This window comes from Procambarus clarkii, chromosome 23 (genome assembly GCF_040958095.1).
Source record: "Procambarus clarkii isolate CNS0578487 chromosome 23, FALCON_Pclarkii_2.0, whole genome shotgun sequence".
NCBI classification, from domain to species: Eukaryota; Metazoa; Arthropoda; class Malacostraca; order Decapoda; family Cambaridae; genus Procambarus; species Procambarus clarkii.
The window spans coordinates 25,248,562-25,266,082 of NC_091172.1; the positions used below are offsets into that span (position 1 = coordinate 25,248,562).

General features: G+C 42.5%; 1 protein-coding gene across 1 annotated transcript in view; it reads left to right on the top strand.

Moving 5' to 3' along the window:
- LOC123763932 (uncharacterized) overlaps nucleotides 1-17,521 on the top strand; it is a 44,768-nt gene that overhangs the window by 16,690 nt on the left and 10,557 nt on the right. The window contains exons 7-8 of the mRNA XM_069329748.1: nucleotides 4,144-4,505; nucleotides 11,560-12,513. Of these exons, the coding sequence (XP_069185849.1) occupies nucleotides 4,144-4,505; nucleotides 11,560-12,513 (1,316 nt within the window). The remainder of the gene's footprint in view (nucleotides 1-4,143; nucleotides 4,506-11,559; nucleotides 12,514-17,521) is intronic.

Sequence of the window (17,521 nt, forward strand, 5' to 3'; positions counted from 1 at the left end):
GGGGGAAGAGGGGGCGGGGGGACAGACAATTGGCTAAACGATACGATAATGAAATGGGAGAGAGAAAGGGATGGAGGGGATAGGGATGAGAGAGGGGATGGGGGGAATTGGTGGAAGGATAGGTAGGAACATCTCTCATATCCCAGCTTGAGTGAGGCTCGTGAGTCAGCCCTGTCAGGTAGTACGTCTCATTTTGTACCTTTTAGTCCTCAACGTAGAACTTACAAAGTACTATGTAGCGGCTCACAAATATCCCCGTTTTCTATGCATCGGTAGGTGAGGTTAGGTGGGTGGCTTGGGTTCGTACGTTTCTGGTTTGGTTAGCACGTCCTATTTTGTACGTTGTGGCACATCAAGAGAACGGGGGCTGCAAGGTTACCAAAGGTGTCAAGGTGACGTGTGTGGTGAGCCTGTGTGGGTTTAATTATCAGTATACACCTAGTTGTATTCACCTAATTGTATTCAGCTAGTTGTGCTTGCGGGGGTTGAGCTGTGCTCTATCGGCCCGCCTCTCAACTGTTACTGACTACTATTTATTTATTTTCATTTCCCACACACACACACCCAGGAAGCAGCTCATAGCAGCTGTCTTAACTCCCAGGTACCTATTTAGTGCTAGGTAACAGGGGCATCAGGGTGAACGAAACTCTGCCCATTTTGTTTCTGCCATCACCGGGAATCAAACCGGGACTCCTAGGATTAAGAGTCCAGAGCGCTGTCCACTCAGCTATCCGGCCTCCAGTAGTACTCACCTAGCAGTGATTACGGGGAAGTGAGGGTTAGGTTAGGTTACGGCCTTTCTACAAGTGTTGCGTTATAATTGTACTAGTCTGACCGTCAATTCTTTATCAAATTGTGGGTGGAGGTGGCTTCTATAACTTCTTCTTTCAGTACATCCCACTTGTTGGCCACCCGTATAGGGGTACAAGTACTTCCTTACATTTCTACAACGCATTTCCAGCTTCGACTTAAGTCCTCTCGTTCTACCTCTGTCTTCACTTTATCAATTTTATTTGGTATTTTGTATGTTGCGATCTTTCTCAACATACCCTTGGTTTTACTTGCTTCTCTAGAGTTGCGAGATCTAGTTCCCTTAACCTATCCTATTAACCTATTGACTTTCCCCTTCTACATCCATATTGCCCTTTTGTTACAAAGTTTATACTCCCTATATGTTCAATTATTCTCTGATTACTTGATTAACCTGATTATTTTTTCCAGTACCCTTCACGGAATACCTGTCAGTGACACTGGTCTGTAAACATAACTTTAGTTAGTGGTGACAAAATACCTCAGCAGAATCCTTCAACAGCCATAGTTACATCATGTCTGGTCCCATTGCTTTAGGTGCATCTAATTCCTCCATGTTTCTAACCTCCTTTACATCGACTACTATGTTATCTAGTTTTACCTCTGGGCTTTCATCTTGAAACCTGGTCTCTATGCTGGTTCCTTTGTAAAGAGGTCCTGAAATCTCTTGTTGAGTTCCTCATGCACATCCTTGTCGTTTTCCATTAGAATTCCATCTTCTCTCTTCAGCCTGAAGAGAGGCTGAAGAGAGAAGATGGAAGAATGTGAAGACCACATTCCCTCGATCGTCGTCGTCCCTAAATCAACGACAACCACCTGACCAAATGGTCTCTTATTGTTGTTTTCCTTCTAATATGACTATAGAACAACTTTGACTGGTCCTTAGGTTTTGCTGTAGTATTGTTATCACATTGTCTCTCAGTTTCCGTCCCGACTCAAGAGTATTCACTTCTAACACTCTTCAGTGCCTCAATGATGTCCTGTGTTCCTATTTCTCTGCACATTTTCCATGATTTCAGGTTTTCTCCTTTGCTTCCCTGCATTGCCTAGTGAACCAGGGATTTACTCTGATTTTCTCGTCGATCTCCCCTCTTGAGTGGGCTGAACAACTCCATTGCGTCGGCACATATTTAAGCAATGTCATGGCGATATTCGTGGGGGGGAGGAGGGAGGGGGGAGGGGGGAGGGGGGGGGATTGACAAGGGAGGTGAGCGACCCACAGGAGGAAGAGGTGGAAGAGGACGTGGAGGAGGAGGAGGAGGAAAAACGTGAGGGGTGAGAACTCACAGTGTTGTGGACGATAAGACATTACACAATATTTTCCCAGGGGCAATTTTTTGTGTTAACACATTAGGTACATCTGCATTTGTGCAGCTGCCCTAGACTATATGAAGGGGAGTACAGTGTGTCAAAGACCTAGCTCCGTGGTGCTAAAAAGTCCCCATCACACAGGATGGTTAGTCATACAGAGGCATGTGATAAGTAGTCTACACTGGCAGACTCTGGGTGCATTATCAGGATATCATCAACACAAGAGTGAATAAGGTAGCAGTGATATTAAAAGTCCCCATCTCGCAGGATGGTTAGTCATACAGGGCCATATGTTTAGTAGCCTGCACTGGCAAATTTTGGGTGCAATATGAGGATATCCTCAAGAACTCGAGAGTGAATAAAGTAATTGCACAGTTCCAGGTACCTTATGCCAACTGGTCTGAAAGGTCTAATAACTGGGCATTCAGGGATGTAGTGTGGGAGATCATGCCGCAGTTCCTGCTCACAGAGTTTGCACCTGGAGTGCTCAGGATTGGGAGATCCGTCACCTGTAACCACCTGCCACAGGTCACGGTAACCCAACCTGATTCTGGCAACCACTGTGTCGCACAGTCTGGTCCATGTTTTGTGCTGCCCATAAACAGGTTTCAGATCTGAATAAATTATAGCTCTTTATACTGGTGCTTTCAGGTCGTTGGGAGTCAATAATTTCTATCCTATCAGACCTGAGTGTTTGGAACAATATAGTCTTGACAGTAGAAATGGGGATACCTAGATCTAATTCAGCTTCATCCTTGTTACACGCTCGCTAATTTGGCTGCAATGTCTGTCTCATTATGATGGGTTATATTTATGTGTGATGGTATCCATACAAAGGAGATTCGAAACCCTTTGCTCTGTGCAGCAATTAGGTCATTTATAATTGGTAGCATGAGGACCTTGCTGTTGATCTTCCAGAAGTTTTCGATTGCTTGAAGAGCAGACTTTGAATCACAATATTATTCCTCCTACAAGGCTTTTTAATGTACTGGTAGCTAGGTGTAATGCTGCTAGTTCTGCTTGTGTGGAGGTCAGCCAGCTGTTTAACCTGACACTGACAGTCTGTGTGCAAATATTATTTCTATAAAACCTACATGCCGCTGCAGTCCGTCCAGTAGAAGATTGGACTGAGCCGTCGGTGTAGACACAGTGCGCGTGAGATCTTAGACTCTCGATGGAGGAGGCAATTGTTTCAAGTGTGACAGCTTTGAGAAGAGCAAGATTCTCATTACCTTGGTGACAGATGTGTATGATACTTGAATGGTGGGGCACAGATAAAGAGGAATATCAGAGACAGGTAGATTGTACTTAAAAGAAATGTTGAGTTTAATGAGATTGTAGGCGGTTTTATTCAAAATCTCAGGGGGTGGGGGGGGTGGAGGATAGGCTAAAAGTGTGAGAGGGAGAAAGGGAGAGAATGAGGAGTAGAGGAGATGAAGAGGAGGTGGTAAGGAGAGGGTGAGAAGTGAGGAGGAGGTGGTTATTAATAATAATAATAATCACAACAAAATTACGGGTTCACCATAGCCCGTGCTACATGGACATTTCGTTCTGAGTAGCTAAATCTAAAACAACAACAACATCACAATAATAAAAACAACGATAATAGTAATTATTAAAAAAATACATCTACTACTACCAATAATAATAAATAATATGATAAATACTAATAAAAAATAATAATTCATAATGCAATGATAATACTACAACCACTACAAATAATTAAATAATAATACTCAATAAATAATCATAACTAATAACAGTGCTCACTGTAACGCTTGAAAGTTTAGGCTGAGGATAATTAGATCAAAATAATATTTGATTATGAGTGTGTAATTTAAAATCATTATCTGAAGACAGGTGTGGATATCCAAGTTCCTGTGAGTATTGCTAGTGTGCAGAGCTGACTACTGTATCAGGGTGTTGACAGGCAATGCAATTATCCCTTAGAAGGCGAAGACGATACTAATTATGTCTTTATAAGCGAGACCATCAATAAGTGTGTTGTGTCTTCCCCCACAGGTAATCCGTTCGCGTGCGATGTCCACTTCTGCTGGATCGCCACGAACACGACGGTCGCCGACAGCTTCGACGACTTCCGCTGTCCGAACCTCAACAACACACCTATTGACGTTATTGTTCCCCAGTGCTCGTCCCAGACCCTGAACATCTCCGCCCTTGAAGGAGGCGCTGAAGAAGACGGGAAACACCCAAGAGGGGCAGTATCTACACCACATCTACACAGAGGGGTGGTATCTACACCACTCCAGCGCCGCCACAGCCACCTGACGAGGCCTAAGCCATACCTTAAAGTCCTCCCTCAGGGAATCATGGTGCAAAGACGAAAGACGCCTGTAGCCAACAGGACTTCCAGGACAAACCACTAAAGGATTCCGCTAAGCGGCAAGAAGCCTAAATATTTTAAATGCACCCGGATTGGAAGGACAGATTTTTTTGTATTTAAGTGCACTGCGTGTTAGGCTCTGGGTAGAGTTTGTTTGTGTGTTGAACAGAAGTCCAGCGGTCATTACACCAGCAGGAGCTCTCTCTGGGTGCTCCTGCTGGCGTGCCTTCTGCTTCCCACGACATTTTCAACAATTTGTCGATGATTACAGAGATATTACGGCAAGCAGTCTGACGTTTCCTGTTCAGATTCACACGAAAAATTTTGTTCAAGAAAATATAGATTCTTCCTTCTTATCGCGTTTACCTTGTATGCGTGCGCGTGTGTGTGTGCCTAGTTGTGCTTGTGGGGGTTGAGTTCCGGCTCTTTGGTCCCGCCTCTCAACTGTCAATCAACTGATTGAAGATTGTGTGTGTGTGTATATATTCACCTAGTTATGCTTGTGGGGGTTGAGCTTCGGCTCTTTGGTCCCGCTTCTCAACGGTCAATCAACCGGTGTACAGATTCCCAAGCCTTTATCATATTTACATTTGAAACTGTGTATGGAATCTGCCTCCACCACATCACGTCCTAATGCATTCCATTTGTCAACCACTCTGACACTAAAAAAAAGTTTTTTCTAGTATCTCTGTGGCTCATCTGGGTACTCAGTTTCCTCCTGTGTCCCCTTGTGCGTGTGCTCCTTGTGTTAAATAAATTGTCTTTATCTACCCTATGAGAATCATTTATGTGGTGATAATGTCTCCCCTAACTCTTCTTCCTTCCTGAGACTACATGAGGTGTAGTTCAAGTAGTCTCTCCTCGTAGCTCATACCCCTCAGCTCGGGTACTAGTTTGGTGGCATACCTCTAAAACTTCTCCAATTTAGTCTTATGCTTGACGAGATACGGAGTCCATGCTGGAGCTGCATATTCCAGGATTGGTCTGGCATTTGTAGTATACAAGGTTCTGAATAATTCCTTGTGTGTGTGTGAATCATACATCCATATATTAAAGCCTTTTTCCATTAACTCAATATGCAACAATTATATATACCAATTTAAAACATGTTTCATACTAATAAAAACATGTCAAGAGTGTTATAATCGCCTCTGTTGCATTCAAAATGTCCTAATAATTATATATACATAAGTAATTTTCAGTATATATAGCCATAACAAAATAGATGTAATAACAAACATAACAAACTTGTAATATAAAGTTTTACTATTTTGCGTTTGTATTTCATATGTATAGTGTATAGAATCACAGTAAAAGCTTGTTTTGCACAGATCTGTGATCTGTGAACTTGTCATTCATGTCTTTTTTTTTTACTAGGCTACTCTACTGCTGTTAATAACGCAGCCCGTCCTCTCTAAGGTTTCCCAACGTCAAGAAACTGTCGTACTGAAGTGCCCTTATCCTAACCTACCAGAGGACCCAAAACAGAAAACGGGGCAGAATATCAATTTCGTGAGCCGCTACCATTTTCTAGTACGACGATTTTTGGCCTTATACGTCAAAATGCGACGTTCTATTAGGAGGACGGGTTGGGTTGATCATATCACATACTCTAATTCTGAATACATTCATAAGGTCAAACCAGGAAACTAATGGGGTCAAGTATTATGTATTCCTGATCTTAGTATTATGTTATAAAACAAGTTTAGATTTTTAAACCGTGTTGTAATGTGCCGCGAGTGAATATACCAATAATTTCCAACCTTTTTTGTTTGGAGGAAACCTTGAAATATTTCGTAAAATCCTCAGGGAATCCTGATACACATTAGATTCGACTGGGGGTAAAGTGCTCAATAGGCGTGCAAAGCAGTAGGGTTAATGAATAATAATTCATACTTTTCAATAAAACATTACAAGAGTATTGCCTAAGCTCTCGCTGCCCAAATAATATCACGTGAATATCTATCTACCCAAGCACAACTTTGATAATGTTTCAGTGCTTTAGTAATGGAGCCCGTTAACATGTTAATGATATTAATTTTCTTAATTACAAACGAGTTGGTTGAGGATTACTGGAATAGACATGTGGCTATGAATATCTGTTATCTTAACATACTGTACCTATAGAGATCTATATTATACATACTATATATTATATAATATATATATATATAAAACATTGAATTGACACTGAATCTTGTTTCATAAACTCTATAAATTCTTGTGATCTGTGACTCAACAGCCGTCAGTGATTTATACCTGTATTTATTTATGTTTATTTATCGTTGGCTCACTCATGGTGACATCCATTCACATTACCTATTCATAGTGTTACTCAAACATGGTATTACTCATTCGTGGTGTTAATCATGATGTTACCCCCATTCGTAGTGTATTCTCATTCACGATGTTACCTATTCAGGTAGGGTGATCGTCCTGGGTACAACAAGGGCAGGACTTGTGGGGGCGTTATCACCTCACCTACCTTTCAAACCAGTTGGCATGAAGTACCTGGAGCTTTGCAATTACTTTATTCACTCTCGTATTCTTGGAGATATCCTCATATTGCATCCAAAATTTGCCAGTGTAGGCTACTAAACATATGACCCTGTATGACTAACCATCCTGCGAGAATGGGGACTTTTATTACAACTGCTACCTTATTCACTCTTGTGTTGGTATCCTCAAAATGCATCCTCAGTCTGCCAGTGCAGACTGCCTGTCACATGCCTCTGTATGACTAACCATCCTGTGTGATGGGTATTTTTTAGCATCACGTAGTTAGCTTTTTTGACACACACTGTACTCCACTTCATATATTTTCGGGTAGCTGCACAAATGCAGATGTACCTAATGTATTAAAGAAAATCACCTCACCTCCACGCATCTCTACTCCCTTCATACCCCCCCCCTTCTTCTTCATCTTCTTTCTTCATTATGCACCCAATACCCATTCCGTGGGCGGTGGTGGAAAGGGTTCAGAGGCACATAATCGGTTCAGGAAACCTCAATTCTAACCTTCCATACTAACCCAACATTACCCCTCCACTTTAATTCCACACCTCCCCTAATCTACCCCCAGAGTAGTGCGCAGGTCGGCTCGCCAAACAACGAATTATCGTGTGGTGGATGTTATCACTTGTGGTTCCAACGACCCTACCCCATCCACACTCTACCTGTCTACGCCATCCTTTTCTACATTACCAGCGTCACATTATTCCCCAATACCACCCCTAAATCTCCTCCTTGCACGCTATACCCAACACCACTCTATCCACACAAACTCCTCTCCCAAATATTATATCTTTCACATTAACCGCCACTCCACTATTATAATTATTTTGTTTTTATGTAATATAAAATTAAAACGAAAAATATGATTAAAAATTACAGAGAAAAAGCCTCGTCTATTTTCTCGTCTTTCTTTCAGGCCGGTGAGTTGTGGCGGGGGCATGGGTGGCGATGTGGGAGGGAACAGGGGTGCATAGGTGACTTAGTCTATGCATGAATTTAGAGGCACTCATCATCATCATCATGTTCTAAACTTTGGGAGCTGTTACAGCCAAGAGAGCAGCTCCGCCCTCCCTCGCATGGCATATTTTCAGGGCGATGTTCTCCACAATGGAGGCATTGTGCCTGCGAGATAAATTGTGATACTTTTGTTGGGGGGGGGGGAACTGGTCTCGACGAAAAGACTAAATGTTTTCCAGATGTCTAGTTCCAATGAACTTAACTGTCTCAAATACTTTATCCGAAACACTATTGTAGGATCTTGCCTCCCAGGCAGGTTTTAAGGGATGCAAAAGATAGGAATGCAGGTAATGGTATCTGTAAAGGATTAGAATGTAAAGAGCAACCCATCCTCTTGTTTTGATGGTACTTTCTGTAACTATGTGGTCGATCGTACCTGTATGTAGTAATGGAGCCCTAGGGTGTCACTTTTTGATACTATTTTTATAGAGGCCGGAAAAATAAAGCTAAAACCAAACTTAAATATTCCTAGGCCAAGTATAGCACATATATATCAGCCCATCCTCCTGTTGTGGCAGTACTTATAGTAACGATGAGGACCATAGTATATATACCGACGTACAACGAAATTAGTAAGAAAAGAACTATTGAGTTGGACAAACCGGAAAACAATTTTTTACTTGTGTTGCTTTGACAAACTAAACCTAACCCCTAGGCCTAATACACGATATCTGAGGCCTAATATTGTCATATTACACACACATATGTGTGCTATACTAGGCCTAAGAATATTTAAGTTTGTGTTTTAGCTTCATTTATTTTAAAAGAATTCTTTACTAGTCAGTATACTACTATCTAAAAGCTAACTAAGTACTTACGAATTCGTGACTATTGACGACCGTCATAATAGGTACTATCTAAACAGGAGGATAGGTTGTTGTACTATATAAAGCCTTAGCACGTATTAGGCTTAGGATGGTTAGATTAGGTTAGAATTATTAGCAATATAAATATAACTTTTCTGGATTGTCAAAATTCAATACTACAAAAGTCTATTATCTGCTGGTCCATCACGACATATGTACTTTCGATCATATCATTACTTTAAGTACTTTCAATTAGGGGGGATGGGCTGACACAGGGGTACGAATACAAGGTAAAAATAAAAGGGTACGAATGCAGGTAACTCTGTAAGTAAAGGATAGCAATGCAGGAAATAGTTGATTAATCCCACTAAAAATTCCCTGGAATCGACTCGAGAGACAAATCATATTTAACACATTACTGTGAAAGAAGAACATCCATGTTAGGTTTCTCTGATTAAGTGTGAGATTCACGTTTCAGTGTGCCACGTCACTCCGCCACGCGATACCTTCGGGACCTAATGCGGGTGATGTAGACTCTTAGAGCTTCGAAAGCTACTTGCTAGTGCACGGTGGTAACCCTGTCTAAACCAGTGTACTGGCGCGCCATCTGGAAAGTCCCTATCTGGCCTTCGGTCTCACTCTCTGGATGAAATAGTTCATCTCATTCCCTACACAGCTGACCCCTGGCAGCCCTGGGAGCCCACCTTGAACAAGATAAAGCGCCTTCGGTTTACATAAACATATTTTATATACTTAATATAGTCATGCAATGGGAAACTAAATGGCCTTACTCATAACCAGACTCCATGTATTATGACAGCCAGTGAAGCCGTTTATGAGACAGTGGTTTAAAGGCTCTGAACCTAAACTTAATCAAATTTTAAAAATGCCCGTTTTAATGTTTTTAGTAATGGAAGTTGAACAAATTATATCCAGATCAATACCGCACGTTTTACTAATACTTAAGGTATACTAGTTACTGTACTATTGACCAAACTACACACTAGAAGACGAAAAGACGACGACGTTAGAGTTACGTCGTTAGAGTTAGACTTTACAAAGACGTTAAGTTACTGTACTTAAACATACTGGAAGCCAATAGTAGAGAGCGTATGGCCACCAACTCTACCATAACAACGGGATTGACGTCCCTATGTGTTCTTCAATCCAATCTGAATTGTAAACTAGCAGAATTATCAAGTAATGAAGCACTGTAATCGCCTCTGTCATGATGAGTGAGGTGCCCGGAGGACCATTTAGACCCGAGACCCTCCGCCACTACTTGTTATGTATGCCTCAAGACTTACATTGGTATTTGAAAGATTTCCTTCTGGCGAGAGTTATCCCAGACTATGTGGCCGCGAGGCGGGAAGCGGAATGATTCACCACCTGCTTCAGGAAAGTAAATAAAAGTTCCCGCGAGAGACTGCAACTTCTGGCGGTGGTGGTACAAGACGTCGCTTGCTGCCCCCTTCCTCTCACTTCCCCACGCGACGGGCCAGTGGTAGTTTCTCCTCTACAACGGTCAGTCGTAGCCTCGCCTCCGCCACGACGAGTCAGTGATATATATAGCCTAGTCTTCTCGAGGACGGTCAGTGGTCGCCTCGTCCTCTCCACGACAGGCCAGTGGTAGCCTCTTCTTCTCCACGACGGGCCAGTGGTAGCCTCGTCTTCTCCACGACGGGCCAGTGGTAGCCTCGTCTTCTCCACGACGGGCCAGTGGTAGCCTCGTCTTCTCCACGACGGGCCAGTGGTAGCCTCGTCTTCTCCACGACGGGTCAGTGGTAGCCTCGTCTTCTCCACGACGGCCCAGTGGTTGCCTCGTCTTCTCCACGACGGGCCAGTGGTAGCCTCGTCTCCTCCACGACGGGCCAGTGGTAGCCTCGTCTTCTCCACGACGGGCCAGTGGTAGCCTCGTCTTCTCCACGACGGGCCAGTGGTAGCCTCGTCTTCTCCACGACGGGCCAGTGGTAGCCTCGTCTTCTCCACGACGGGCCAGTGGTAGCCTCGTCTTATCCACGACGGGCCAGTGGTAGCCTCGTCTCCTCCACGACGGCCCAGTGGTAGCCTCGTCTCCTCCACGACGGGCCAGTGGTAGCCTCGTCTTCTCCACGACGGGCCAGTGGTAGCCTCGTCTTCTCCACGACGGGCCAGTGGTAGCCTCGTCTTCTCCACGACGGGCCAGTGGTAGCCTCGTCTTCTCCACGACGGGCCAGTGGTAGCCTCGTCTTATCCACGACGGGCCAGTGGTAGCCTCGTCTCCTCCACGACGGCCCAGTGGTTGCCTCGTCTTCTCCACGACGGGCCAGTGGTAGCCTCGTCTCCACGACGGGCCAGTGGTAGCCTCGTCTCCACGACGGGCCAGTGGTAGCCTCGTCTCCTCCACGACGGGCCAGTGGTAGCCTCGTCTTCTCCACGACGGGCCAGTGGTAGCCTCGTCTCCTCCACGACGGGCCAGTGGTAGCCTCGTCTTCTCCACGACGGGCCAGTGGTAGCCTCGTCCCTCCTTCGAAAAAAATGAAACATCGAACTAGCTCGTCTCGCTAGAATTGCTACTTAACGAACCTGAATTGTGAACGACTCTCATTCGCTCAAAAATGTTGTTAGTAGCCTAATTAAAATGATTAATACCCGTGCTGAATCCAAATTGTGTAAGTCATTTCATTGTGCATTCACCAAATGTAGCCAGTCTTCAGGCGAACATTTGTACTGCACCTGTGCTACAGAAGCCAATACAGAATAAATTATACAAGATAAAATAATATATGTGTGACATTAATTAGCATCATGTGTTTGTTACGACAGCTATTGTTTTGTGTTGTGTGTGCGTGTGTTTGGCACTGTGTTCTTGGAAGCAGCATTGCCAATTCCAAACTTATAACTCGTCTGTTGCACTCCAACGTAAATATTAGAAGACATCAACCGTCCCAATTATATTTAGTGCGGAATTACTTAAATTCTCTTCAAAAATCTAATATTTATAACAAACGAACTAAAACAAACCCGAAGCAAGAAACTGGAGTTATTAACCACCATCATTTCTCGAATAGTGCTGACGAAACCCGAACATTGACCGGAGTCCCAGAAGCTGTTCTTGCGGCACCGGTGCAGGGGAATCATGCGAGGACGCGAGGCTCCAGAACCCCACCAGCAGCTGCTGGTATTCACATCGACGCTTCTCACCGCCCTACGCATCCTTCTATCGCCACCACGGTCAAGACTCTTGTGACTGAAGCTCAGGTAGATTTGGCCAAACGAAAGGAATTGCCTGTCGCTCAGGTAGACTTGGCAGGACGGCAGGAAGTGCCTGTCGCTCAGGTAGACTTGGCAGGACGGCAGGAACTGCCTGACGCTCAGGTAGACTTGGCAGGACGGCAGGAATTGCCTGTCACTCAGGTAGACTTGGCAGGACGGCAGGAACTGCCTGACGCTCAGGTAGACATAGTCAAACGACAGGACGTTCCCGACGGTCAGGTAGACTTGGTGAAACGACAGGAACTGCCTGACGCTCAGGTAGACGTAACGAGAAAGGGACTGGAATCGCTCACAACTGTTCTACCAGCTCCTTTGTCACATGAATTAATGATGAATTATGATGAGGAGATGGGTGGTGAGGATGAGGTTGACTTTCTCCAAGGCACGGCACCGCCCTATGTATGCGACCTCTGCCCCACCACCGTGGACAACAAGAACCCTCTTTCACCCTGCAAGGTAAGTGAAATAACTGTCATACAAGTCCTTACAGATAATACCCCATTGTATATTCCGCAATGTTTAACGTTAAAGTGGACTGTGTAGGAGTTGTCGTGGCAACATTTCACCACCAACAATACTAGCCTCTACTTATTACAAGTTCACAACTGGGACTATATGCAACTTATTATATAATGGTCTCAAAACATGCACCAGGATAAAACACTACCAGTAATAATAATTTGTGCTTCACGTTCTCCACAGCTGATCATGTTTACTAGGTGCTCGCGAACAATTAAGATACAAATAAAATACAGTTGTACCCACTACATAGCACATGAATAATTAATCATAGATACTCAGTTTTAAATAAAAAAATAATGAACCATTATGTAGATAAACAAGAGGACACTGTAGAAGGTCTATTGGCCCATACCTGGCAGTCCCTATTTATATCCACCCAAAATCAGTCATACGTATGTCTAGCCTACACATGAAAAAAATCAGCAGTCTTATGTCTATGTTATTTGGTAATTTGTTCCGTAACACAAATTAAATATGTTTGTACCTGGGTAGTAAGTGTTATTTACTAATTGCTTATGCCGCAGTAAACAGTATAGAAAATAACTATTATTCCCCTCAAACTTTGCTTTTGTGACCTGGACAGTGGTATTTTGAAATTTACCCATTTCCTATTTAGAAAATGGGCGAATTTTTGCACAAAAATGACCGCAAAAGATTTAGAAGCGAGCAGTTTTTCGAGATTTACGATTATACCGTAAATCACTTATTACGAATCAGTTCACGTTCTCTTTATACCGTCCTTGATATCGGTGTTCAGTGTTATTCTTTATATCCTGGTGGAAGCACTCGCCTTGCTCTTCCGCGTACGCTCTTATGTTCTCCTTTAATTTATAAAGATGACCATCAAGAATATGAATTTTGAGGGACATCCTGCGGTCCACTGTGCCTTAGTTCTTCACCAAAGACTAAACCAGTTCCACATAGCTTTCTGTTTTGAAATTTCGGGACTTTGGAACTACTGCGACAAAAATGTTCTAATTCGTTTTTTCGTTTCTAGAGAACTTCTTGGGGGAATTCCTTGAACTCCAAGATTTTCTTAATCTGTGGTCCACCGAAGACACCGGGTTTGATCTTTGTCTCAGACAGCTTAAGAAAGAAGTCTTGAAGGTACTTGAAGGCTGCCGACTCCGTACCTAAAGCTGGGACATAATGTTACATGAGCCCCAATTTGATATGAAGTGGTGACATCAGTACTTTCTGTGGGTCCACCAGTGGCTCCAGCTTGACATTGTTCTACCCCACAGAGAACTCTGTTTACTGCGGCCAGTCCTGCCTTTGGTATTGTGTTTTAGTGTCCCTGCTGTCCCCAATGCAAAGATAACAGGGGAAATAGATAAAATCGTCTTGGAGACCCATCAGGAATGTCACCATTTTGAAGTCTCTGATGATTCAGCTATACTCATCATACTTCAAGGCTTCCAGCAAGGTCTTTATGCTGTAGTAATCTTTGAGGTGCACCAAGTGAGCCAGGGGAAGAAAATGGTACTTGTTCCCATTACAAAGCAGCACGGATTTGAGGCTCCTTGATGTGATGTTAAGAGGCACCAGCTTAAACACCTTACACCTACTAAACTCGTTCAGGTTACAGACATTAAATTTACCTGGAATTTTCTGGAAAATTTATAAATTTTAAATTATCTCTATCCTGGTCTGTTATGATTTTGCCTGTTGTTCGCCAGTTATCTTAGCCATCCCACTTGGCCTGTACCCACACCCCCGTTCCTCACTTAAGAGATACTGTAAAATTTATATATGACCTGCATTTACAAGGGTTTCAGGAGTTAGTAAAAGCACTAAATGTAAAATAGCAGACATTCAATCTGGGAACAGGTGTAGAAATACAGTGAGGGAAAACATAATCATATCTAGATGCCGCCTTAAGAATGGTTCCAGTCTACAGGGATGACAAGCTCAATAGCTCCATAAGAACTTTAAATGAGTGCTATCTTTCCCACGAGACAGTAACAGAATTTATCACCTGAGCAACCAATACCTTTCAAAAAACATTATTCCTTATTAATTACAATACTTAAATTACAAGAAAAACAAGAGATATTTGCATAAATACTCTCAGTATAAACCTGACACTCTAACCGCTACTAAAAATAAGCACTACTTAGCCAATAAACATCAGCCAACGAAACCCTAGCACCTTGAAATGCCAAGAATCCACCATACCAACTGGCTTTTAACATTCCTGGTGGATCGTTATCCTCCGGCTCTCGCCTTCTGCCACTTCTGCTTTTAATGAACTAAGGTATGCGAACTATCATATAAACGGGGTGAGAATAGCTTGAGCTGCCTCATCCCTTTGTGTGTATTTTACCTCAATAAACTTATTTCAATTTCAACTATCATATATAAAACTTATCAATAGTAATTGTTGATTAATCATTTAACAGCTTACAAGTATTACTTCTACTCTTACTCTTGTAAAACATTACATATACTCAGCAATATGATATCTGGCTACCATACATACATTACAGTTACAGGTAAAATCTTGGCAGCATTGAATCAGCTGTTGTCTAGACGAGTTGGTCCAACCATTAAATTTACCATTCCAGAATATACCCCATAAACTACTATACCTTAAGACATGTTAATTGAGTATACGGGATACATAATACTCATATAATCAGAATCCAAATTAAAAAAAATGGACCTTCAAAACAGGACATGTAAATTAAATAATAGCCTTCTTCTTAATATATCAGAACATATGCCTATAATCTCATTTACATAACTTAATTAAATTAATAAAATATCAACATGCAAAACAACTCGAGTTACCTAAACCGTCACATTTTTGTTTAATTCACAAAATGATCACCTACTGGACAATTTGCGTACATCTACCTATGCATAAGGAATTACTCCCTAACATATATTCAAGATAAAAACTAGCATATTTAATCCTACTTCAAGATTAATGTAAATTAATATATTTATGCAAAGGCTTTCAATACAGTGTATTGAAACAATTTTATAACATGGTCACAAAAGCAAATTTCGTGGGGAATAATAGCCATTTTCTATACTTTTTAGACATAAGCATTCAGGTAATAACACTACACAGGAACAACCCATTTTTTGTTTACAGTGTAATTTAACAACCCTGTTTCCAAACAAATATATACCCAGGTCTTTCCGGAACTGAAACTTATCCAAAATATATATACATAGTTTGAGGTGAAGCAACAAGCCAGCCCATAACCTCGCCCCAGAACGACTCACAATAATGATAAACAAAAATTCCATTACACTAAGTCAGTGGCAGACACGGACTCGCCAAGAAGCAACTTTGCCAAACGTGACTGACTTACTGGCCACTTGACTAACTTGCCCCATACCAGGAGAATGTTAAGTAATCATCAATGAAGAACGGCAAGCCACTATGGCCATCTAGAAGCGTATTCCCAGCAGGAGAAGGAGGCCCCGCGTACAGAGTGTGGTGTAGGTCCTTTTAGAATAGTTCTAGGTGTAGGTGTAGTCTGTGTATAGACGGGTAATTTATTTCCCACCTGGATGAGCGTCCATGCCAGCGTTGTTTACTAATACTGACAAACCTCATTAGTATATGCTCCAAGAGGTGTATTTGTTATGGTATATACTCTCGAAACTGATGGATGCCTACTACTCTATACGCCGAGTTTAAAGTGTACATGAATGTTAGTAACTAAGTAGGCCACGTCCTTAATGGTCCCATCCATCAACAGGTGTTATGCCTGAAAATACCGAGTATTATATTTTGAGCTGTTCAATCACCACTAACAGTATGATGAACTCGTAGAGCTTCTAATGTGAATAAGACTTCCATAACCAACAAGAAAGTCTGATAATAACTAACAACAGAGCTTAAAGTAAACACATTTATGATACTCCTAAGATAAAAGTCTAATTATCAGAACGAAAAAGATCTCAATAAATTCTTTATACAAAAATATGCAGTGCAGACTCATGATGTATTGCTATAAATATATGAACATACCAAAGGGGCGCTGTGCAATTGTTATACATAATAACATTGCGAATTAACCTAAACATTGTGCGCGCAAAAATAAAGGCAATACTGCTATACAAAAGCGCCGGGTTCAGTATACTACTGGCAGTAGCTTTGCTAGCCTAATCCTGGAGAATGTACGTGATCTCTTGCTAATCTGAACAAATGAACAAATCCACAAGGGCCGTGACGAGGATTCGAATCTCGTGTCTCTTGCTAATCTTACCTTTTTATTTAGTGTTGCCAGATTGGATAATAAAACATTTTATTGAGAGGAGATAAACTGATCTATTTCATATCAGAACAATATCAGTTCTTATACTAACCAGTTACAATCCTCGCCAATCAAGTAACCCACAACGGCTGTCAAAGAAGAGGGACGCAAGACGCAACAGGCGTTAAATCTAATATTGTCTCAAATAACATTTAGCAAATTAACAAGATTACACGAGATTAGAAAGTAAGGACTTTTAAGATCCAATGACACCTGCCCCATGGTTCAGGGTTAGCTCTACAGTGCAAATGGTCTAATATATATACACTCGGCTCCTACCTCTCCATAAAGGTTTATCAAGACTTGTTACTTCTGCCAGGTGGAGCCAAATCCTTTTGAGCAACCAGGACTCCGTCACGGTCCAAAATGTAACCTCACAGGTTGAAGAATGATATGACAATGTGGGTAAAAGGTGCGTCTTAGTGTTCACCATGGATGGTTACTGGCTGGCGTGTGTCTTGGTGTCCACCTGGATGGTTATGGTTACTGGCTGGCGTCTTGTATCGCCGGTAACATGGCATGACGACAGACACCCATGCTGGTCTCTGTGTTGACCAGGAGACACCGGCACCCACACTGACCCCGCCCACGCCCCGCGCCGCTCACATGTAAACAAATCGAAGAAAACGGCGAGTGAGAACAGCGTCAACAAGGCAGTTGAAGAT